General features: G+C 63.4%; 2 protein-coding genes across 7 annotated transcripts; one reads left to right on the top strand and one right to left on the bottom strand.

Annotated features, from left to right (window-relative positions):
• Positions 1 to 27: 27 nt before the first annotated feature.
• On the bottom strand, positions 28 to 7415 carry KIFC2 (kinesin family member C2). Of its 2 annotated transcripts, XM_065903018.1 has the most exons (18): positions 7198 to 7415; positions 6898 to 6979; positions 6617 to 6768; positions 6353 to 6491; positions 6092 to 6216; positions 5909 to 5974; positions 5695 to 5823; positions 5042 to 5119; positions 4812 to 4926; positions 4629 to 4738; positions 4117 to 4225; positions 3849 to 4006; positions 2051 to 2155; positions 1849 to 1970; positions 1628 to 1751; positions 1393 to 1522; positions 1053 to 1309; positions 573 to 969 (listed from the first exon to the last, which is right to left on the bottom strand). In XM_065903018.1, exons 1-18 carry the CDS (start codon positions 7384 to 7386, stop codon positions 715 to 717), a joined length of 2445 nt encoding a protein of 814 aa, XP_065759090.1. In that variant the 5' UTR covers positions 7387 to 7415; the 3' UTR covers positions 573 to 714. The 2 variants fall into 2 exon arrangements, with proteins under 2 accessions (XP_065759091.1, XP_065759090.1); XM_065903019.1 differs by lacking the exons at positions 4812 to 4926; positions 6898 to 6979; positions 7198 to 7415 and having other exon boundaries at positions 28 to 969; positions 1628 to 1734; positions 3849 to 4045; positions 6617 to 6756.
• Positions 7416 to 7812: 397 nt separating this feature from the next.
• Positions 7813 to 21715, top strand: LOC136144958 (zinc finger TRAF-type-containing protein 1). 5 transcript variants are annotated; one of them, XM_065903025.1, is made up of 4 exons: positions 7928 to 8489; positions 18455 to 18693; positions 19245 to 19456; positions 20963 to 21715. In XM_065903025.1, the coding sequence occupies exons 1-4, from the start codon at positions 8397 to 8399 to the stop codon at positions 21352 to 21354; spliced, it is 936 nt and encodes a 311-aa protein (XP_065759097.1). In that variant the 5' UTR covers positions 7928 to 8396; the 3' UTR covers positions 21355 to 21715. The 5 variants fall into 5 exon arrangements, with proteins under 5 accessions (XP_065759095.1, XP_065759097.1, XP_065759094.1 ...); XM_065903022.1 differs by lacking the exon at positions 7928 to 8489 and adding an exon at positions 10224 to 10267; XM_065903020.1 differs by lacking the exon at positions 7928 to 8489 and adding an exon at positions 10274 to 10836.
• The last annotated feature ends 1454 nt before the right edge of the window (positions 21716 to 23169 follow it).

Here is a 23169-nt window from a genome sequence, read left to right as displayed (position 1 = left end):
GCCACGCTGAGAGTCCACATGTTTATTGGCTGCCCCAGAAGAGTTATGGCCCGGCAGGGCATCACCCAGCCCTGGTGGTTAGTCGAGCCTCTCCTACCCCTAGAGGCAAGGCTGGATGGAGCAGGGCTCTACCTGGAGTAGCCCTTCCTTTCCCCTTCCTGGCCCCACCTTCTCCAACTCTCCTTCCATCTATCAATCCATCCATCCATCCATCACCAAGGGTCACCTCCCCTCCCTGGCTTGGGCTGGGGGAGGGAAAACCTAATGGGGCTCCAGCCTAAAGCCCTGTCCTCCCTCAGCTGTTGCCTGGGAAAGAGGAAGCACCTTTGGGGGGAAGGGGATCGAGAATGGAGACTACTTGGGTTTGGTGATGGTGGTGGGGAGGTAACAGTAAAGGAATAGACATTTCAACCCAAGTCTAATGTGGTGATGGGATAGTGACTCTGGTGACCACTTGGCCGAGGTCTGCATCTGCGGCCCTGGGATCCCCTGCTGTGCGTTGCGATAACAGCAGATGGTGATAAGGGGGCGGGGGAGGTGTGATCATTACCCCAGGCAGAGCACTCCTCCAGGGTGGGAGAGGAGGGTGGGCTCCGGCAGTCTGGGGCGGGGAGGGGGGCGGGCAGCGGTCCCCAGAGATCAAGGAAGTCATGAGGGAATAGGGATTTTGCTGCCTCTGCCCGCAAAGATGTGACCCAGGCTCCTTGGGCAGGACTAGGAAGGCAGGTCCTCCGGCGGCGCCAGGGCCGAGCTGGAGCCGCTGTCTAAGCCGGGGCTTGGAGGGCTGCCGGGCGACGTCGTGGGGGTGCAGGGGGTCCCGGAGAGTGGTGTGTCGGTGCTCAAGGAGGAGGGTGTCCCGGAGCGAGGGGCCCTGCGGGGCCTGGCCGGCCCCAGCTCCACTCGGCTCACACGCTCGGCGAACTTCAGGGAGCACACCGTCTCGCCGAGATCCTCGGGCCGCGTGGAGATCTGCGGGTAGCAGCGCGGGTAGGCATGCCCTGGTGGGCGGTGCCTGGCATGCAAATCACACCCCCGCGGGCCGTCCCGCCCACCTGCAGCAGCAGCACCGCCGTGGCGCCTGGGCCCAGCGCCGGCTGCAGTAGGCGTGTGAGCTGCGAGTCGCGGAAGGGCACGTGGGGCCGGCGGGCCCGCAGGGCGGCCATCACGCCTCCCAGCGCCAGCAGCGAGCGGTTGATGGTTCGAGCCTCCCGTAGACGCTGGGCGCCGTCCCGGTCTTCCTGCGATGTGCTGGCCGCCCCCGCCTTCCAGGCGCGCTCGGACCCCGCCAGGTCGACGAGGTGCAGCGTGCCTGCAGGGGCGAGCGAGCCGGGCGTGGACGGAGGCCCGGCGTGGGTGCAGCAAGGCCCCCGCAGGGCTCAGGCGCCGAGGTACCTGCGGTGCCAGGACCGCGTGATGGGGACGCTGTGCGCAGTGTCAGCGTGACCAGGGCGTGCGAGCGAGAGCTGCGCTGGTTCATGGCTGTGGCGGCGGTGGCCCGGTTGCTCCTCCCCAGGCTCAGCATCTGCAGGACGGGCGGACAAGGGCTGGCCTGCGGCGGGGCCCGCGCCCCCGGTGCGGGTAAGGGCGGGGGCTTGGAGAGCTGTGGGGCCCCACTGGGCAGCCTCACCTGGTGCAGAGACTCCAGGCTGGGCACGTCCCAGTGGGTGAGGCCAGCCACCTGGACTCCGCCTTGGCCTGCTGGGCCCTGCCTCACTGCCAGGCGCTGGGGAGGCCCTGGGGCAAGGAGGTCCCTGGTGAGAAAGGGCAGGGCTCCGTTGGGGGGCCTGGGGGTGGAGACAGAAGGGGTTGGGGCTGGGGGCAAGGCGGGAGGCACCAGGTGCCTCTGACCTGACAGCCTCGTTGTAGATCTCCACCATGCTGAGGGTCACGCGGTGCTGCCCGCCTGTGCCCATCTCCCGGAATAGTGACTGCAGTGCCCTAGGAGCGATGCCGGGGTCCTCAGGTGGGCCCTGGGGATAGCGTGGGGTGCCTCAGCAAGCTCACATCCCAGCCCCTGGCTCCACAGCTCCCCAAATGCACCCTTTCCCACCTCCATGCTGTAGGTCTTCCCCGTCCCTGTCTGACCGTAGGTGAAAATGCAGACACTGTAGCCCCCAAGGCAGGACAGCACAGCAGACTCCAGCTCCCTGAAGACCTAGGGGTGCAAGGGATTTGGAAGGGCCCTAAGCCTGGGGCAAGATGTGACCATAACTTGATTCTCCTGGGAGGAGACTGGCTTTAGGGGAACGTGGGGGAAGTGAAGATCTCCCAACCAACAGAGGAGGCTCCCTGGACAAGGTGGCATTTGCAAGAATTTGCAAAGAGGGAAGGAACATGACAAATAGCAGGAACAGAGTAATACGGTCCTGACGACTGACTGCTTGGGAGACTTGGGGGTGTAGCAGTCAAGGGTCCAGACCCTGGGCTCAACGGCCAAGTTCAAACCCTAGGTGGGATTGGACGCAAATCACTCATCTTTTCCTCTGCAAGGTGGGGACTGTAGCGGCACCTGTTGTGAGGATTAAGTGAGAACGTGGAAAGAGGGCTAGTGCAGCACGTGGCATGTGAAGGATGAACCCAGAGGGCCCATGGCTGGGGGGTGGCAGCAGCCAGGATCCTGAAGCCGGGCCCTGGGCGGGTGCAGAGAGACAAGTGAAGGGGACATGGAGCTGGGACTTGGCATCCTGCTGGCAGCTGGACACCAGCAGCAGCCTCCTGAGCAATGACATGGTCAGCTTCCATGCCCAGAAGGTATCTGGTAACTGAGTGCGGAGCCAGTGCTGTCTGAAATGTTGACTACTAGACGCTAGAGCAGAACCCAGAACAGCCAGTGAGGTGGCTCAGACTCCATGGCTAGAAAGGAGCACTGTGGGTGCTCCTGCAGAGGTGGGGCACACAAGTGAGGGGGCTCAGCGCCAGATGCCTTTAACTCTCCTCCAGAACCGGAGGGCCCTGTCCACCCGGAAGACAGTGCACAAAGGGGCCCCTAAGGGCTGCAGATGGCATAGAGGCTGAAGACAGGGTAGGGGTGGTGTGGGGTAAATGGACGTAGGTGGCAAACAGCTGTGGTGCCCCAAATAGTGAAGAGCGAGCCCTGGCCACCTGCCAGGCACTCTCGTCACCATCTGTCCCTGTGAGGCCACCACAGTCTGATGTCTGACAGCTCTGCCTCTCACCTCGCCCTCCCGGCTCTCAGCCTTCTTCCTGAGCTACTGGAAAGCTCCAGCTGCACAGGGTGTGTGCATCGGAGAGGGTGTGTGGGGAGCAAGGTGGCAGGTGCTGGGACTTTAGCTTCTGCTTTCCAGCTCCCTGGGTCTGGCAGGAAAGGGGAGGAGGGCAGGATCTGAGCAGGGCATTGGGAGAGCCCTGGTGCTGGAAGCTCACCTGTGCTCCCCACTCCCCCAACCACAAAGCAAGGAGGGGTACCCTCCTCAGGGCGGGCCAAGCTGAATGCTGGGCCAGGGAAGTGGACAGCCAGGGAAGCCTGGGGGAAGGAGGAACCCAGGCGCAGCAGGGCTGCAGCTGTGCCCTGCAGCCCCGAGGGACTGTCACCTAACGCATGCTCTCCTGGCACAAAGTTACTTTTGAAAATGTTAATCTTCCTTTAAGCCATAATCTGTCTTCCCCAGCCTGCAAGAGCTTGGTGGGCAGATGCAAAGGAAAAACCCTGGGAGGAAAGCAGGTGCCCAGCTAGGATGCCGGCCCTGCTCCCAAGCCCCCTGGCTCCCCTCCCTTCCTTGCTGGAGTCCAACCACCCTCTCTCCTAGGAGGGCGGACAGACAGGAGCCTCCTCAGGATTCCAGGGGATCTGAGAAACAGTCGACACAGATCCAAGGGTGGAGCATCACCTCCTCCTGGCTGGCGTGTGGAGGGAAGACCCAGTCTAGGCGGAAGCGACGCTGGTGCCCTCGATAGCAGGTAGTAACAGTGCCACCCGGGCCGGGCTCTAGGCTCACCAGGCTGGAGGGTGTCCCTGGCCTCAGGCGACACAGCACACGGATGTTTCCTGGGGTGGAGACCAGGTCCAGGCGCTGCCTCCTGGGTCCTGAAGTGTGAAGAGCCTCCACGTACCCAACCTCTGCCACTCCAGCCCTTTGCTCCCCAGACCTGCTGTACCTTTGAGCTCCAGCAGCCGCCCTGGGCATCCGGGGAGAGGCCCCTGCGGCGCCTCCACGAGTTGAGTCCCAGCCCCATCAGCTGACAGTGCCCCCAGAGCCCAGGAAACCTGGGGGAACAGAGACGTGAGGGAGGGGCTGGCACAGGGAGGGGAGGCAGTGGAAACAGCTGGGGGATGCGGTGCTGAGGGCAGGATCTACTACGCGGCCCAGCTGCCGTGATCTACTGCTTTCTGTGGCTTCAGGCCCGGGGGGCGGGGGGGATCTCTCAGTGACCTGGGATGGAGCTCAAGGACCTGAGGAGAATGCTGGCTCCTGGCAACCCTGTGAGAGATCCACTGTCACCCCAGTCTGCACAGGACACAGTCACTCTGGCTCCAGAGCCGCTAGTCTCCATCAGAGCAGATAACACCCTGGGACTGGAAAGGAGGCAGGGACAGGGGCTCCCCAAGGGAAGGCCAGTGAAAACGCTGCCAGAGAGCAAGCGCGAGGGAGGGAGCAAGCGGTCCTGACCTGTCCCTGGGCTTCGCTCAGAGAACCCTGGCAGCTCTGGGTAAAGGTGCTGACGAGTCCCCGGAGGTCCCCACAGCCCTGACGCAAGCTGGCCATGCGAGCACGAAGTCCTGTGGGGGAGGCCGTGGTGAGGGGAGGCCAGACCCCACGCCTCGCCATGCGCTCCACAGCCCCGGAGCTTACCTGCCAGCTGCCCTCGCATCTGCTGCAGCTCCCTCCTGCAGTTCTGCTCAGTCTCCTGCTGGAGCTGCCGGAGGGCCCCCTGAAGGCCCTGCAGCTGCATCTCCTGCACCCCTAGCTGCCCCCACCCAACCCCACCCCTGTCACTGAGGAAGCAGGCACTTACCAGGCTCTGCCTCAGACACCCCCTTCCCAGCGCCCCAGACTTCCCAGCCCCTGGGCCCCGTGCCCACCTGGACTCGGAGGGCTTCCGTGGTGTCCTGGGCTTCTTGAAGCCGCCCCCGGAGCTCCAGCAGGGCTTCTGCCTTCTCCTGCAAGGGGAGTGGGAGCCAGTCAAACTGTGGAGGCAGGAGGCAACTGGGGGGTGCACTCCAGCTGTCCCATTTTACTGATGAGAAAGTTAAGAGAGGGTTGTAAAGCTGGTCACACATCTGTGCCTCCCAATTCCATGCAAGGGTCCAGTCCCCAAGTCCTTCTGCTCCCCTGGGGTCAGCCACTGGGGGGAGCCTTGGAGTGAAGTGAGGGGATTCTCAAGTGTCCCCCCCCGCCCCGCCCCCGCCGCTTTTTAAAAAACATTTATTAGGGTGTGTGGGGTCTTCATTTGCAGCATTCGAACTCTTAGTGAGACACGTGGGATCTAATTCCCTGCCCAGGGATGGAAATGGGCCTCCTGCATGGGGAGTGCAGAGGCTCAGCCCTGGGAGCACCAAGAAGGCCCCAGCATCTGTCTCCTGTACAGGGCTACCATGCACTTGCTGCCCACAGTCTGAGCCCAGGTCTGAAGGGTCAGAGGGGGAGTCCTGAGAAAGCACGCGCAGTGGTGCTAGAGACCAGGTGTGCGGGAGCCCCAGGCTGCAGCGATGGTCACAGCTGAGAAGCAGGATACCTGGGGGGCCCTGGTGTGGGGGGCAGGGCCCCAGTGCAGCAAGAGGTCCCGAGTAAGGCTCAAGCTCTGTTTCAGGGCTTTGTTCTCCAGAGTCAGATGCTGAACCCTTTTCTCTGAGTCTGTTGCTCCCTGGGAGAGAAAGAAGCCCTCAGGACTCCCCTGGAGGCTGGGAGCCTCTGTGGGCCCTCGTCCAGCCCCCATCCAGCAGCCTCACCACTCCCAGGCGCAGCTGGCCCAGCTCCTCCTCCTGATGTTCCAGCTGCTGCTTCAGCTCTTCCAGCTGGAAAGGAGGGAGGGGCACCGGGTGGAACACCTTCTTCCAGGCCCCTCCCAGGCCCCTCCCAAACGCCCAGGCCCTTCCCAGACGCCCAGGCCCCAGCTGCTCTGGACTCCTCACCTGTCCAAGGATGAGCTGTTCCAGCCGCTGCCAAGCCCTCTGGTCCTCTTCCAGCTGAGCAGGCTGCTGCCCCTGGGCCTCGCCCCTTGGTGAAAGGGAAGGGCTTTCTTCTTGCAATGGGGATCCTGGGGTGGGGTGGACCCAGTTAGAACAGAAGAGCTCTGTGGCCTGAGAGGGGGCACCTCACATCTGGCCGCACGGGTTCTGGGGGGCATCAACCCCTGGATAGATTCCCTCTTCAGCTCACTACTCCTTACGCACCAGCAGGAGGAGGGTGCTGCACCCCTGAGATAGGCTGCATCCCCTGGGACAGGGCCTGCCTGCCCCTGGGACTTCGAATCCATGCCAGGAGAGCCAAGAGTTGACCAGTCACCGTCAACAGTGGGGGAACATCACCAGGCTGGGAAAGAAACAGGTATCAAAGTGGAGAAGAATGGGGGCCGGGTGGAGAGAAAACAGGGATGGATGGTGGTCAGAGGACCTGCGGAGACAGAACAGGTTGCTGGAGGAGTTTCAACTGCTCACCTTGCTCAGGTCGGGAGGAGTCCCAAAGCTCTCTTCCGCCCCCAGCTGGACTGACAGGAACTCGGCAAGACGCACGAGAGCCTCTTCCAGAGAGACCTCCGCCGGACAGCGCTCGGCTCCCCCTCCCGACCCATCCTCGGCCTCCGAAGAGCCTGCGAAGCCAGGGAGCAGGATGGGGAGGCGCGCTGGGTCTTGTGTCGGACGCTAGGCCACCAGCTGGCGCCTGCCAGGTCCCTCCCTGCATCTCTCAGTAGTGTTCCCGATGCACCAACAGTACCTACCGACCAGGCCGGTCAGCTCGGTCCACAGCTCTGCGGTTGGCTGGTCGGCGCGGCGGCGACTCCCGGGTTTATAGCGGGCGCTCTAGGGAGGCAGCAGGGGAGAGGCCCTGAGGAGAGGCCAGGCAGCCCGTGGGGTCCCTGCCTCCGGGGACTGAGCCCGGGGGCTGGCGCCGGGCTCTCAGCCTCCAACACCAGAAAAGGGATCTTCGACACGGGCCCTCTCCCGCGTCAGCGCCCTGGAACCTGAGAACCGTTCTCGGGAAGAGGGTAGCCGGCCGAGCTGAGCGCCCCCCCGCTCACCTGGGCCGGGTTTTCAGCGTCGGCGGCCGCCACGGCCCCGCCATCCCTACGGAAGAGGCTGTAGAAGATGTAGATGAGCAGCGAGTAGAAGGCGTACATGGGAGCGCGGGGCGGCAGAGGGCCCGGCTTCACGCCGCCCCGCGTCCCCGCGCCGACACCGTGCCCGCCCGCCGCAGAGCCCGCGCGCATGCTCCGGCGGCCGCCCCCTCGGCGCGGCCCCGCACCCTCTTCCAGCATCCCTACCACTCCTCCGCGAAGGACCACGCGCGGCGTCAACCCTCAGAGGCTGCTACCCGCAGGCGTCCAACCTCCCTACCCGCGAAGCCCCTGCTCGGCCCCTCCCCTCAAGGCCCGTCCTAGGCCCTGTCCAGGCCCCGCCCCCGCCCTTCCTCAGCCCCGCCCCCAAAGGTCCCACCCCGCCCTTGCCCCTTCCTCAGCACCCTCCCCTCACCGCCCCTTCTTCAGCCCCTCCCCTCACCGCCCCTTCTTCAGCCCCTCCTCTCACCGACCCTTCCTTCAACCCCACCTTACCGGCCCTCCCTTCACTGCACCTTCTTCGAGCCCCTTCCCTCCCCCAAACCATGGACTTGCGCGTCCCGTCCCAAGCTGAGACCCACTTCCTCCTAGCCCCGCCCTTCTCTCACGTCCTTCTGGCCCCATCTCTCCCCGGGGCCAGACTCCATGGCCCCGCCCCCCCCCCCAACCGCTCTAGCCGCCGCTCTTCTCGTTGGTCGGCGCTCGGTCGCCGCAGGCCGGGCGCGAGAGGCGGAGCAGCAGCCCGAGGGCGGTGCGGTGGGCTGGTCTGGGCCTCCAGCTCGCCGCTGCGTCTTGGTCGAGCGGCTCAGCGGCCTGAGTGCTGGGCTGTCGCCCATTCCCGACCGGGTTCCGAGGACGGCGCCTCCCAGAGCGCAGGGCCCTGCACCCTGGCTTGGGTTCCAGGACGCCAGAGATAACGCCCACCCAGCCCTGGCTCCTCATCGCATTTTCCCTTCCCGGCCGATTTAGGCCCTTCTTCCCCAAGGTTGTGGCGTCAGGGCTCCCTCGAGTTTCGGATGAGCTTATAACTCAGAAATGGGACTCTGGAACCTGGGAGTCCTGAAGAGGCACCTTTAGGGCTCCCCGTTGCCGGCTTCTACATTCTTCTCCAAAGTTGAGGATCCCTTTCCTGTCCCCTTAAACTCACTACCGCCTGAGGTGTCATGGCCCCCAGGCCAGGGGGCGAGTGGAGCTCCGCCCTGTCCCACCTGGCGCTGGGAACAGTGTCTCTGCACGCAGCCCTGAGTACTGCCCAGGTGAGTACATTGGGGCAGGGCAGGGGCGTAGCCTATTCCCAAATTCCTAGAGGGTGGTGGGAGGTAAGTGTGTGGGCCAGGCTTCTGTGAGACCCCCAGACCCTCCCCTGCTTAAAGGGAGGTCCTGACCTCTTTTACCCACATTTCCCTTCCCTGTGTTGACAGGCAAATCGAGGGGCCGCTGCTGGTTTCTTGCTCCAGGCCCTGGCCGCCGCCACCATGCTGGCTTCAGGGCTGGGCACGGATGAAGACTGTCTTGCTGGAGCCTGGGTGGCCACTGTCATTGGCCTGCCCCTTCTGGCCTTCGACTTCCACTGGGTGAATGGGGACTGCTCCTCCGCCAACCTGCTTCTGGGAGGAGGCATGGTGCTGGCAGTGGCTGGCGACCACCTTGGTGCTGAGGGCCGCTCTGTGGCTGGTCAGGCAGTGGTGCTGGTGGTCGCAGTGACTATCCTCATTGTGGCCGTTTTCACAACCAACTCTTATGGAATGTGGGGGGGTGTGATGCTGGGGGCTGCAGGTCTTCTGAGCCGGCTGGAGGAGGACAGACTGCTGCTGCTGCTGCCAAAGGAGGACATCTGTCGCTGGGCCCTGGCCGGGGGCAGCTGGGCCTACCACCGGGCCCTGCACACACAGCGCCTACAGTGGGAGTGATGGCTGGAGACTGCAAGGCGAGGCTTCTGCCCAGCTACCACCTTCTTGCGAGTGATAAGACTCTCCTTCCTAATTCCAGCTTTCTGCAGATTGACTGTCTCCCTCTCTGGCTCAGTGTGAGGACTTGCCCAAAACAAAAATGAGGGGAACCGGGTCCCAGGCATGTTCTCAGGCTTGATTTTGGGCAGGCCATGGTTGTGGATCCAGAGAGAGGCTTGGTCTCCAATAAACCTTAGGGATTTAGCAGGAATATGGACTCTGCCTCTTCTTTAGCCAGGTTGAGTCCTGCAGTGAACTCCGTAAGGCTCCCAGGGCAGCAACTGGTTTTCCTGAGCAAAAGAAGGCAATGTGCGGGAACCAACTCTGGGGGTCTCCCTCAACTTGGCCTGACGGCACTGTTGTCAGGAGGGCCCCTGGACTGAGAAGATACAGCCCTTGCTCTCCTGGGACCTTACAAGGTCTGGCTGGTGGTCCTCTGAGGCAGTGACCTTCACTGGCCGCCGGCTGGGATGAAGGCAAATAAAGTCCATAGCTGTTCACAGAAATGTACATCCCCTCCCAGGACTGACTCAACCTCTACCCGTTTGCCCTTCGGCCTGTGCAAGTCAAGTCCTGATTTCCTAAGACCCTCGCTTTCCTTAGTAGACCGCTCTGCACCTCCGAACCCCCAGGTTAGGAGACGGGATTGGGCAGAGAGGGAGAGGTGGCCCGCAGTTTCTTACTCCGGTGAGCTAGGCTAGAGCCCGGCGCACGCAAGCCTGGGTGTCTGGGGACAAAGGCGCAGAGACATGTAGACGTGGGAGTCCAAGGTTGCCTTCCGTGTCCGGGCACCCAAGGCGTGTGGTTCGGACTTGGAGTGGCGGGAAGTACCTTGTTCACCCGGTACTTGACGCCAGGACTTCCCCGCCCTGGTGAGCACCCCTATGCTCGTCGCCCGAGACCCCGCCCCACTTTCTGCAGGGGCGGGTCCTCGCGCGCCTATTGGCTCTGGACGACTCAGTCTCGCCCGAGAGGCCTTCCCATTGGTCTCACGCAGCTCACGTGACTGGGAGAACGAGGGGGCGTAGGCGGTGGAGGAAGGTGGGGGAGAGCGCAGCGAAAACAAAGATGGCGACCGCGCCGGGGTCGGTGGCCGAGGCGGCTGCGGGGCTACGCGCGGGCCAGACCCACTGAGGCGGCGGCGCAGGGAGCGGGGCTGCGGGGTCTCGGCGGCGGCGGCGGCGGCGGCGGCGAGAGGGCAGAGGGAGCGCGCGGCGCCCCTAACCTCCAACCGCGGGAGCGCGCCGGCACCCGCCCGCCGGGCCGGCCGGCCGCGATGTCCGGCGCCGAGGAGGCTGGCGGAGGCGGCCCGGCCGCGGGGCCAGCCGGCTCCGTGCCGGCCGGGGTCGGGACCGGGGCCGGGGTCGGGGTCGGGGCCGGGCCCGGGGCGGCCGCGGGGCCGCCGGCGGCGGCGGCGCTGGGTGAGGCGGCGGGGCCCGGGCTCCCAGACGAGGCGGGCCTAGCCGGCGCCCGGCAGCTGCAGGAGGCGGCGGGCGACCCCGACGCGCCGCCCAAGAAGCGGCTACGGGCGGCCGAGGCAGCCGAGGCGGCGGCGGCGGCGGCGGCGGCGGGCAGCGGGAAGCTGGAGGAGCGGCTCTACTCGGTTCTGTGCTGCACGGTCTGCCTGGACCTGCCCAAGGCCTCCGTGTACCAGGTAGGGCCGTCGGCCCGACCCCGACCCGGCTCGGCTCCAGCCCCGCCGCGGCCGGCCCCCCGGCACCGCGTCTCCTAGGAGGCCAGGACTGAGCCCTGGGGCCCAGAGGTGGGACTCTGGCGCCTGTTCGGAAGCTCCTTTCTTGTTCTCTGGCAACTTTTTTGTTTCCTGTTCAGAACCCCTTTTTTTCTCCTTGTTGTGACTGCCCTTATACCTTGATGGGAACCTCCTGTCTCCGACTTAGACGCCCCTTCTCTTTCCCGCTTCCCCTGTTCTCTTCAGCACTCCCCAGCCCACCTTCAAACTGACCCCAGAGAAAGCTGGCGACAGATGCGGCTCCTCCCCACCTCCCGGCCTGCTCCCCGCAGCCCTGAGCTCCCTAGGCTCCAGGAGCCCCTGGTCTTGGCTCTTCCTCAAGATTTCTTGTCACTTTCTTTGCAGACACCACCCCCACCCCCCCCCACCCCCGCCCGCCCACAAACTTGTCCTCATGCTCGCCTTGTATCCCTTTACCCTTTGCAGTGGAAAAATCCCCTTCCCCTTGTCATTTATTTCTGGAAAAACTTTGAGAAGGGAAGGGCTCACGTTCTTGCCTTTGCCCACCCCTACCCTCACTACTGATATGGATGAACTGCCTACCTCAAGCCCCACAGCCTGGACCTCTTTCCCAGCCCAGCCCAGCGCCTTCTGGACCTGCTTTGCCTCAGACTGGGCTCCTGCCCGGTCCCTCCTCACCCACACCATGCCTGGCTTCCTAGGCTACGGGCGCTCCAGGAGGTCTGTTGACTTTCTTTATATCATCTGAAGAGGCAGCCTAGTGGCTGGACTCAGAATCCTTAATCAGCTCAAGCCTACCAGAGAGGGTCCTTGTCCCAGGGGGATCCTATTCATGCAACACGCAGCAACAGGGTCACACTCTGGTCCCAGGGTCACTGTGCAGTGTCCTGCTCTCTCTGCTGTCTGTCTTTTCCACACTCCAACCCCCATCTCTGATTTCCCTCTCACAACTGCTTTGAGGAACTCTTGTCACCTTTGTTTGCATTTACAGGAGCTGGACATGACTGATGAGGCCTTGCCCCCTGCTTGCGCTCAAATTGGGGGCTGTGGTGAGAAGGCCATTTTTGTGCTAAAATAGTGCAGGGCTAGTGTGGATTGTCACTTCCCAGCCTCTGGATCTCCAGCTCCTTGCTCTGGCAGGTGGCTGCTTGGGATGACCCCAGTGTGCCCGGATCATGGAGAGAGAAAAGAGGAGGCATTGGTGGGGAAGTGAATTGAATTCCTTGGGAGAGGACACTGGTTTTCCACTCACCTTTCTGGGCTTTGGGAAGCTCCTGGCCCAGAGGTTCTAGCTCACAGGTACCACAGGCCTCCTGGCTAAGTACAAATGGGGGTAGTGCTTCTCATAACCTCCTCAGGCTTCGGGGTGCACCTGAGGACCTGTCCTTCCTCTTACCCTTTTTGGTTGCCCATGACCTTTTGATTCTTCCAGAAGGACTCTTCCCTGGGCCTTGAGTGAGACACTGGGAAGCCAAGTCAATGGTGCAGAGTCCCAGGGGAGTTTGGGGGTGCATCATCTCTTGCCATGTGAGTGGCTGGAGCTGGACCTGGCATGAGAGCAGACCATGCGGTGCTGGCTCTTGGTCCCCTCAGTGTAGAGAGCTGCATTTCTGCCTCTGGCCAGAGCTGCTGGTGACCGGGCCTCTGAGCTTGGCCGGTTCAAACCGGCCCACACTGTGCTGGGAGCTGAGGTCTGTCCTGGCCCTGCTGGAGGCAGGCAGCTGAGCAACTCTGATGCAGGGTGAAGGCACTGTGGCCATGTGGGCGGTGGCCTTACCCATGACCTCATGGGCTCTGCTCAGTGCTTCCCTAGGAATGGGTCTGCTGAGCAAGGAGAGCCACGGATGGTGCCGGCGCTGGCCCTCTGCCTCACCTCCATCCTTCCCCAGTGACACCAGGCCTTGGCAGGGAGTGAATTTCCTTTCATCTCTAGAGGCTTGAGAAAGCTTTAGAGCATGTGGTCAGTGGGAGAGCCATTGGCTATGGAAGAGTTGGCCAGAGCCCTGCAACAGATCAGAACTCACTTTGGCTCCTCGAAGACTTGCTGTGGGATGGGGGCCCCTGGTGTGGATGCCCAGCTGTGCCCGCACTGGAGCCTGGGGTGAGTGGGGCCCTGAGATAAGGTTTCTTGATCGCTCCTTGCTGTGAGCAGTGTTCCAGGTCACCTTCACAGCCACCCTGGATGGGGTCATTGATGGGGGAGAGGTTGAAATGGACCTGGAGCCCTGTGCCATTTTCTCCTGGGAGGATCTGGGCAAGGATGGCATGGGTCCTGCATGTACTACCTTGAAATGAGTGGACGCAGAGCTCTCTGCGTGTCCCTGGTTGGGGCCCACTGCTTGCCATGTCTTCCTGGCCTGGGCTCAGCCTCTCCACTTCTGCTAGCCGTCTTGGTGAGTTACATTGATGGGCTGTCTGGTGCGCTCACCTCTGGTCTTGTGGTATATTTTGCTCTCTGTTCCTACAGGCAACATTTAGTCTCACCTCACCAGGATACATGCCTTGGGGTTGGCACCAGCCGTGCCATGCATCTGAGGGCTGTTGCAGTTGGTGCCCAGTTCTGGGGGTGAGGAGAAGAGCCAGTGATCGTGCTGAGCCCTCGTGCAGTGCCCGGTGCTGGAGTGACTGTGTCTTCATAGGCCTCTGGATGTGGCTGGGCAAACAGGAACTCGAGAGCATGCTCTCTGGCCGCCAGCTCCTACCTCCATGTTTCTGGGGAAGCCTGGGTAGTGCGGAGAATAGACACGGTGGCATGCGTGGGCCTGGTCACCTGTCCCTGATGGGAGCCCCTTGCTCACACCCAGCCGGCCATACCACCTGGCTTGGGAATCTTGCTCTGGAGTCAGACCAGGGCGCTCATGCAACTTGTTCTCACTGTGGCCTTTGTTAGGTGGGGTCAGGTCAGGATTGCAGCAGGAATGGCAGGTGCTGGCTTTGTTGTTCTTATGTAGGTGTTAGATGCATCCTGACAAGGCACGCAGCCGCTTTCCAGGCTCGCGGGTAGGCACAGCAGCGGGCAGCCAGGTGGGGGTAGGAGGCCTGGGGTGCAGCTGGGACAGGACAGGAGCTGTGCGGTGGGCAGCAGTGCTGCGCCTGCTCTGTGTGCGGTTCTGGGACCCCAGGGCGCTGTGACCCGGCTCCTCTGCCATCTTCGGGGGAAACACAGCTTCAGCAGGTGGGCCTGGGGTGCTGCCCCCACAGCTGACCCCTGACCCCCATCCCGGCTCTCCCCAGCCCTTCACGCAAGGCAGACCTGTCCCTGACCCCACTGATGTCAGCGAAGGCCCTGAGCCACAGACCGGCCTCTGGAGGATGGGCCCAAGAGGCTCTACCACCCTGACTCAGTTCTCAGCCAGGAGAACACCTGTGCCCCCGTCAGGGTGGAGGAGTTGGGACCTCTGTCACGGGCTGTGGCGCCAGCTGGCCTGGTGCCTAGTCCACTACCTCCGGCCTGAGTTCCCTCCAGTCCTCTCCTCTGGCGCCCCTTCTGCGTGGGGCCCTCTCTGGTCCTTCCCCTCCCGCTCCTGCGGGCCCTGCTGAGGCAGCACCCCGGGCTGAGGCCATCCTCTCCCTGCTGCGGGATGCCTCTCCTGCCCCACCTGCCCGGCCAGCGGCACCATCTGCCCCAGGGGAGGACTGAGGCCGTGCTGCTGTGCCTTCTGTCCCCAGCAGGCCTCAGGTCAGCCCAGGGCCTCGGCCACCTGGTGGGCGGTTGTGTGGGTGAGAGGCCTGTGAGGCAGGGGTGGCTCCATCTCTGCCCGGGTCCTGGCCAGCATGGGTACCTGCCTTGGGGATCTTGTGAGTGCCTTGCCTCAGCGCCTGTTGACCTGCCCAGTGCCACAGACTCTGTTCGTGGTGATGTTGAAGGGGTCTCCAACGGGGCTGCCCACCCACGTGGCTAGGGGTCCTCTTGCCCAGTGCCGAAACTGTGCTAGCTCCCACTTCGAGAACCTGTCTGCTTAGCAGTCCACACCAGGGGAAGAGCCAGTCCGTGGACACAAGAAGTTGTGCTTGCTTGAGCTGGCTGTCACTTGAGTTACCATTTGGTCCAGGCAGCACTCCTGGTCCCCGCGCCTTGGGGTGGGGGTCCAGGGGCTGCTGGCCCAGAGCTTCAGCCCCGAAACCTGGGGGAAGATTGGAGTCCTGGCTTGCCCTGAGAAGGGGCCTTCTGTGTTTTTTGATGAAAGAGGTCAAGGAGACCTTGGATGGAGTATGCAGGGGTGTGAGGTGCCATGAGGCCCGGCGGGGCAGTGGTGAGGCTCCAGCTGAGCTGAGGGGCACTTAGATAGTTGATGCCTCCACTGCTTGGAGGGTGGGCTAGTCTCTTGAGTCTGGGTTGTGAGCCTGCCTTTACTGATAAGCAGTGGCGTTTAGGGGGCACCCAAGGGTTTGAGGGGACCATGCATTCCAGGCTATAAGGGCTACTGATCAAGGACTTGATCAAGTACTGAGGGCACTTTGTAAGACCTGCTTTTGTCCCAAGGCCCAGGGCCCAGGGCTTTTCCTCAGGAGTGTAGACACTGCCTCCAGCTCCCCCAGGGAAAAGTGGTTCAAGCAGAGGCCTGACCTACACGGCCTGGGTGCACTGGCCAGGTGATGACCTAGGGGGCAGGTGCTAACGTCCCCCTTCAGGGCTGTTGCAGAGGGACTTGGCTGGAGAACCCAGCGGGAGGGAGGGCCTTTGTTGAGGCAGGCTTGTGCCTGGAGCCCTTCCTGAGGCTCCTGGGCAGGGGTGTGCAGAGGCCTGCTGGTGGTGGCAGAGTTAGTTCTGTGCCCTCGTGTGGTCCTCTCATACTTCTGCTGCACATGGTAAGACCAGCTTGTTCTCATTGCAGTTTTTTTTTTTGGCGGGGGGGGCGGGTGGCACAAGCTTATGGGATCTAGTTCCCCAACTGGGGGTCAAACCTGTGCCCCCTGCAGTGGAAGCACAGTCTTAACCACTGGATCTCCAGGGAAGTCCCTTTGCCTTATGTGCTTGAGAAAATTGAGGCCCAGAAAGGGAGGTGACTAGTCTGTGATTGTCCTGCCGGTGGCCTGTGGGGTCTGGCCAGCCTGGAGCCCCCTCCCCAACCCTTCCTGTCTCTCAAGTCTTCCTGGCAGGTGGTGGGCAAGCAGCCCAGGCTGGGTGCGGCAGGAGCTGCTCTGTGGCAGGCCCAGGCTCTCCGGGGCTTGGCCCTGGCAGTTGTGTGGGGCACTCCGGCCTGCCCTGGCTGGTGCTGTCCATCAGAGGCTTGGCACACAGCCAGTGCTGGGCTGAGCCCTCTGAAGCCCAACTTCTGGCTGTGCAAGAGGCCCACTGCCTCAGCCAGGCCTGTGTGCAGAGTCAGGTCTTGCTTGGGGGTCCAGGGGGTCCTGGATGTGGGGAGGGCTCAAGTGTGGTGACTGCAGACAGACCAGTAGGCAGGTCACCGGTTGTCCCCCCAGAGAGTGTCCCTCGGGTGACCGGTAAGGGACTACCTGTGGGTGTGTGCTTCTTCAGCCAGGCCAGCAGCGCTGGTGTGCTGTGTTCCATCTGAGAGCTGAGCTCTTAGGGCTGGAGGAGCCGTCACCCCGTCTCCCCAGAGGCCAGGAGAGGGCTGGTGCCTGTGTTAGGTCTGGAGGCTCCTGGGGGCCGGACGGGAGCTGGCCTGGAACAGGGTTGCTCCTGTAGCCCCCGGGTTCTAAGGGGAGGCCTGCAGGTCACCCCGTCTGCTCCCGAGCAGTGGGCTTTCAGGGCAGGACTGGGAGTGAGCGGTCACACACTGGGCAGCTTTGCGTCCCTCACGAGGTCCCTGGACCCCATCCCAAGTGTCCTGCCCTCAGGCCGACACCCTGGCTGGACCACCAGAGACCCGAAAAGTCAGCTGGGCTGGGCCCAGCAGCAGATGTTGCTCTCCATTCAGATCCTTGGGCTCTGCCTGAGGGCATCTAGAACTAACGTTAGCCACACAAAGTTTTGTGGGGACCCAGGCCCTGGGGTCTCAGCGTCTGGCCTGGCTCCCTCCCTGAGGTGCTGGGCAGGTGTGTGCTGCCTTGCCTGGCACTTCCTTTCGTGAATCAGCGGTCAGGTTAGCAGATCCTGTTCGCCTCTCTGCCTCTGGAGGCCACAGCGACCGTCTGTGTGGATGTGGTTCGGTGCAGCCAGACCCTTGGACCCACCCGCGCGGGGGCGTGGCGAACACTCCCGACCTGGGCAGGCGGCAGCAGCCTGTGGTGCCCAGACCCCACTTTCCTCTCCACTCAGATCTCTCTGGCTTCTCCACAACTCGGGGTGGATGGAACAGATTCCTTTTCTGCCCTGTCTGTTCTTGGCACTAGCCCCACCCCCACCCTCAGCCAGCCCGCATATCCAGAGTAGACCCTGCCAGGCCCCCCCCTCATCTCACACACTTTAACCTTTCACACCTGACTTAGAAATTGAGATTTGAGTGCGGCTGATCTACGGCACTTGTGTGGACCTGAGTTTTGTGTCTGAGGCCTTTGTCCCTGGCCCTCTGTCAGCCCTCAGCACATAGTCCCCTCACCCACTAGACCCCAAACATGGCCTGCGGGTGCTAAGAGCTCACTCAGCCTCCTGCAGGCCTCAGCTCCGTGCCTGGACCCTGGAGCAGTGGGATGGAGGCTGGCCACTGAAGACCCATCTTTTGTGGGCCTGGCCTGGCAGTAGCTCTGGTCGTCTCAACTGCGTTGCATCCCACTTGGAGAAGGGTCCTGGGCCCCAGGGGAGCTGGTGGGCACACTGTCCACCTGCTTATCTTCTGCCCTGGGCATCTCACAGGGGAGGTGGGTGTGCGGTGACGGGGGCACCACACTCCCTCCCAGGCTCAGCGACCACCCAGTGTGCCCCAGAGGACATGGCTCGTCTGCTCTTGCACCTCTGGTTCCCTTGTGGGCCTCTTCTACCCCAACCCTGTGAATCCCTGCAGACCTGAGCCCACAGCCTGTGTGTGTCAGCGGCACCAAGTGGGTGCTCTGGGGATGTGTGGAGCACCCTCCCTCAGTGAGGGAGCTGAGCCGCAGCCCGCTGTCCACACACCAGGCCCCCAGGTTGGAGGGGAGGTGGACAACCGCAGCGTTTGGGCCTTGAATCCACAGGCTCAGATAGGGAGGGGCCAGCTCCGAGGCCGGAAGCCAGCAACCCCCTGCAGACGCGCTGCCCTTGTGCCTAGCCGAGACCGAGGGCCTCCCCATCTACCCGGGCTGTGCTGCCAGCCATCAAGAAAGCCGCTGGCAGGAGCCAGCCCTTCGAAGGGGCGGCAACTGCCTTGCCACCTGTGCTGGCCCAGGAGGCCAGTGTGGCGGGGCCTGGGTGAGGGCACACCTGCCGAGGGTGGGAAGCTCGCCGAGAGCACGTGCTCTCAAGGCGTCCCCGAATCAGGCTCTGCTGGCGGCAAGGGCCACCTCGAGACCTGCCCTCCCCACGGGGCCGCGTGGGCTCCAGAGGCCAGCCCTGTGCTTGTTAGACCACTGCCTGCCCGCAGCCCCTGCAGGTGCAGCCCCGGGAGGGGCCGGCCGTGGGGCGGGTGTGCCTCTGCCTGGTCCCACAGGTCCGTGAGCTTCATCTCCCTTTCCTTCTCCGCAGTGTACTAACGGTCACTTGATGTGCGCTGGCTGTTTTATCCACCTACTAGCAGATGCCCGGCTGAAGGAGGAGCAGGCCACGTGCCCCAACTGTCGTTGCGAGATCAGTAAGAGCCTCTGCTGCCGCAACCTGGCCGTGGAGAAGGCCGTGAGCGAGCTGCCCTCCGAGTGTGGCTTCTGCCTGTGCCAGTTCCCCCGCTCCATCCTGGAGAGGCACCAGAAAGAGGAGTGCCAGGACAGGTGAGCATCTGGATGGGCTGGCCTGCCCGCCTCCAGGCCCTGGCAGGGCGGGGTCAGTGGGAAGCTGCTGGGGCAGGCAGGAGGCCCCACAGATGGGGCTTAGATCTGCATCCGGCAGCCTCTGGAGTCACCCTGGTCCTCCAGGGTTCCTCGTGGCCGTGTGCTGACTTCTTCCTTGGAGCCTATCCTTGGTGTTCCTGGGCCAGTAGAGTGTGGCCAGCCCAAGGGCTCTGGGATCGTGGCGTGAGGGGGCACTGGTTCCCCAGTCCCCTAGGGGGCCAGGCCACTGAGCCTCCCCGGAGCGGAGCAATGCAGGGCTCAGGACCACCGTGGAGGGCCCACCCCGGTGGGTGTAGGTGGTATGCACACCCACAATTCACACATGCCCTTCTCCTTCCCAGGCACTTCCGAGCTCTGACCCCTTCTCGGGGCCGGCACACAGGGTATTTGTCCAGGGACCAGTTTGCATGAGCAGGGCTGGGTGGAGGTACCCCCTGGGATGGCCACCTTGCATGGGCAGAGTGTGACCACAGTGCTCACCGCCTCCGCAGGGTGACACAGTGCAAGTACAAGCGCATCGGCTGCCCGTGGCATGGCCCTTTTCACGAGCTGACGGTGCACGAGGCCGCATGTGCCCACCCAACCAAGACAGGCAACGAGCTGATGGAGATCCTGGATGAGATGGACCAAAGCCACCGCAAGGAGATGCAGCTCTACAACAGCATCTTCAGCCTGCTCAGCTTCGAAAAGATCGGCTATACAGGTGAGGCGCCCTGCCACCTGCTGCACCCCACACGGGCTGGGGCAGGGCCGGCAGCCAGGAGCCGGGGCAGATGCACCCGGTGGCCAGGCTCTGGACGAGCTCCTGGCGCGTGGGAGGATGCCTTGGGGAAGAGGGCTGGAGGCCGAACAGGGGGGATGGGCAGGACCCCAGGGGCCCTTGCATGGCTCTGCAGAGGTCCCTCTCCCTGGCGTCCCCACCCTGGTCCCATGACCCCAGCAAAGTGGTGTCCTCAATGCGGGGGGCTGCACGGCTTTGGGACAGGTGGGGTCTCACTGGAAGGTGGGTGTGTCTGGGTGACTCTGGGAGCTGAGGGCCTGCCCGCGGAGCCAGGGGCAAGAAGAGCAGTCGTCACGTCGGGTCCTGCTGACAGGCAGTTACTGCAATGGCCGCAGGCTTCCTGAGGCCAGTGAGAAGATGGGCAGGGCCAGGGCTCCAGAGCGAGCTGAGGGGGCCCAACTCAAACCGCAGAGCCGGGAGTGGACGCCCAGGGATGGGCAGGCTGAACTGTGCCCAGGCCGGCTGGATCTCCTGGGCTCTCCCGGTCACCACCACTGCGTTTGGACACTCGGGGGAGCAGGAGTCAGGCCAGAGCTCGCTCTAGACAGAGGATGGCAGGAAGCCTGTGCTTGCTGGAGCTCACGCCAGGCGGCCAGCTCCACGTCAAGGGCAGTCAGGCAGCAGTCAGACCGCGCTGCCTGGGCCGGGCCTGCCTCCGTGCGGGCCTGAGGAGGCCCAGGGAGCCAAGGGCCTGGCCTCAGCAGCAGAAGGCTGTGATCCTGGTTAGTTGTAGCCTCGGCTGCCGTGATGGGCACCGTGTCCCAGACCACCCAGGCCAGGCCTGGAGAGTCGCTGTGGACCGAGGTGGCGTGACTGCGGCGTGGCCGGGAAGGGAGGACTGGCTGCCTCTGCAAAGGGACTTGCCGGCCGCGGGCTCTGCTGTGAGGACTGTGGCGGTGGTCACCGCCGACCAGGGGCCCTGCGGCCAGCTGGCGGAGCCAGGATTGGGCCCGCCATGGGGCTGCGCCTCGAGGCCTAGCATGAGCGTGGGGGCCATGTGCCAGTCCGGCCGCCGGCTTTTCTGGCAGCTCTGTATCAGAACCAATAAAGTGCACTTTTTCACAGAACTGCATCCTGTCTGTGTGTCTGCTTACCCCAGCCCCCTGGGTGGGGCCGCTCCCCCTGCGGGGCCCCGGGGAGGAGAGGAGGGGCCAGTGGGGGTCCGACCACGTCGGCCACTCTCCCCTCGCAGCCTCTGGGCTCCCTGCCGCTAACGAGTGTCACTTCTGTTTGTAGTTGTTCCCCCAAAGCTTGCGTGCGCCTTCGTTTGCCCTAATGGGTTTGATTTGCCTTGTGACAAGTAGAGCTGCTGTGTCTGGGTAAGTTGCCTTCCTCCCTGGCCGAGCCCTTCTCCTTGGCCGGCCAGGAAGGCGCCACCCTGGCCCTGCCCCCTCTGACCGCCGGCCCCTGGCCTGTCTGTCTCCACAGAGGTCCAGTTCCGGCCGTACCGCACGGACGACTTCATCACACGTCTGTACTATGAGACGCCTCGGTTCACGGTGCTGAACCAGACGTGGGTCCTGAAGGCACGCGTGAACGACTCGGAGCGCAACCCCAACCTTTCGTGCAAGCGCACCCTCTCCTTCCAACTCCTGCTCAAGAGCAAGGTCACCGCGCCCCTGGAGTGCTCCTTCCTGCTGCTCAAGGGCCCGTACGACGATGTGAAGATCAGCCCCGTCATCTACCACTTCGTGTTCACCAATGAGAGCAACGAGACGGACTACGTACCGCTGCCCATCGTCGACTCTGTGGAGTGCAACAAGCTGCTGGCCGCCAAGAACATCAACCTGCGGCTCTTCCTGTTCCAGATTCAGAAGTAGGCGGCCCTGCCCATGCCCACTGCCGTGGCTGCACCGCACCATTGCCCATCTCAGTGGAGAAGGGATGGAAGCGAACCCTGGGACGTCTGCATGCGTGTGCGAAGGTGGGAGCCCCCTCGCCCTCTTCCCCACCTCCCCTGTCCTGGGTGCCGGAGGCTGGGCCCCTGAAGAGGAGACACTGCTCGGGGACTGAAGGGGTGTGGCGTGGCTCAGCTGCCTGGCCCCAGCCCCCAGCGTGCAGTGGGCCCCACGCCTGTTCTGGGCTGCACGGCAGGCCACCCACAGCTCCTGGGCCAGGCTCGGGGGCGCTGACCACAGACAGCATATTTGATTGCAATTAAAAAGGCACCCTTGTTTCCTACTTTCTGTTTTGTTCAAGAGGAAGGCGTGGCTATAGTTGGACAGGATGGGGTCTTCAGTTTGACCAGGGTCAGAGCCCACCCCCCCAGGAGAGACTTGGAGTCACTGCCTGCTCTGTCATAGGCTTGGTGGAGTGAGCAGTCGGTTTCCCCAGCACACCCACCCCCAGCTGTTCCAGGGAGAAAGACTTAGCCACAGGGCTCAGCAGGCTCTTCGGATTGCAGGGTGATTTTCTGTCTCTTCCCAGGAAAATAAACCCTTTACGGGTTCTTGTCTAAATTACACAAATTTAGCAAAAGAGAATCTATCTTCTGTATTCAGTCTCAAGGACTCAGTGTCTCCAGGCCATGAGGAGAGTTTTGGGGTGTGCTGGCAGCGAGCAAGCCTGGCTGGCTGGTCTGAGTGGTCGAGCTGCCCCCAGGCTGCTCTCAGGGACCATCCGCTGGTCCTGCGTCCAGTGGAAGTCAGCGCTGGGCAGGGTGGTCCCTCCCCCAGGGAGGTGGTCCCCTGGGGCGCAGGCCTGTGGCCCTCAAGGAGGGAGGAACTCTGCCTGAGACTTGTTTGTGAAGGGGGCGCGGGCCCTGCTGAGACCAGGCTCCCCGCACTCGTGGCTTCAGTACCAAAGAGCTGGTTACCTCCCCCCAGGCCAGCCCACCCGGGCCTGGAGCAGAGCCTGCTGGCCTGGCCCCCACTGCAGGCTTGGTGGGCAGGGCCGCCCTGGCCTGTCTCTGGGACCTGCTCTCTCCTGGCCCTCTGGTGGGAGCTGAGCAGAGGGGTGAAGGAGCTGTGGCATACAGCTTGAGCCCAGTTCCTAGTGGCTGAGGCAGCTCTCCCAGACCCAGGGCTCCCCTGTTCCCCACCCAGGGCATGGTGCTGGCAGGAGACGACTCCTGCAAGGCCGACTCAGCCTTGCCTCCCCTCCACAAAGAAAGACTCCACCCTAGTCACACCCTGCTGTGGTCCCACTACCCTCCAGGGCCGGCCCCCATCTGCCAGTGGGCACGGGCGAGGACATTCAGGTCCATGCAGGCTGTGTCTCCTGTGTGTGGAATAGTGCCGTGACACCATATCAGGTCTTTTGGGGCCAGACACCCTCTCTGTGGGTTCCAAAGTGACCATATGGGGAGTGGGGGGAGGACAGGGCGGGCTTGCCTGGTCCGTGTGTGTTTGGGTGCCTGTGTGAAGCTGAGGCAGCAGAGGGTCAGGCTGCCTGGCAGCTCTCCTGGGTGGGCAAGTGAAGGTGTGTGACTGGGAGACAAAACCAGGGCCGGGCGAGCCGCGCTGCGTGTGTGGGGAGGGCCGGGAGGAGCGGCACTCTGCCACCCCAGGTCAGCTGTGCACGGAGGGGCACAGCCCAGGAGCTCCAGCGGCCTGAGAGCCAGCACTGTTGGGGGGCTGGTGCCCAGGCAAGGCCCTCCCTGTAGGGGTGTCTGGGGATGCCTGAGACTACTAATC

The sequence above is a fragment of the Muntiacus reevesi genome, chromosome 12 (assembly GCF_963930625.1).
Source record: "Muntiacus reevesi chromosome 12, mMunRee1.1, whole genome shotgun sequence".
Classification (NCBI taxonomy): domain Eukaryota; kingdom Metazoa; phylum Chordata; class Mammalia; order Artiodactyla; family Cervidae; genus Muntiacus; species Muntiacus reevesi.
This window is presented reverse-complemented; position numbering and strand designations above follow the sequence as displayed.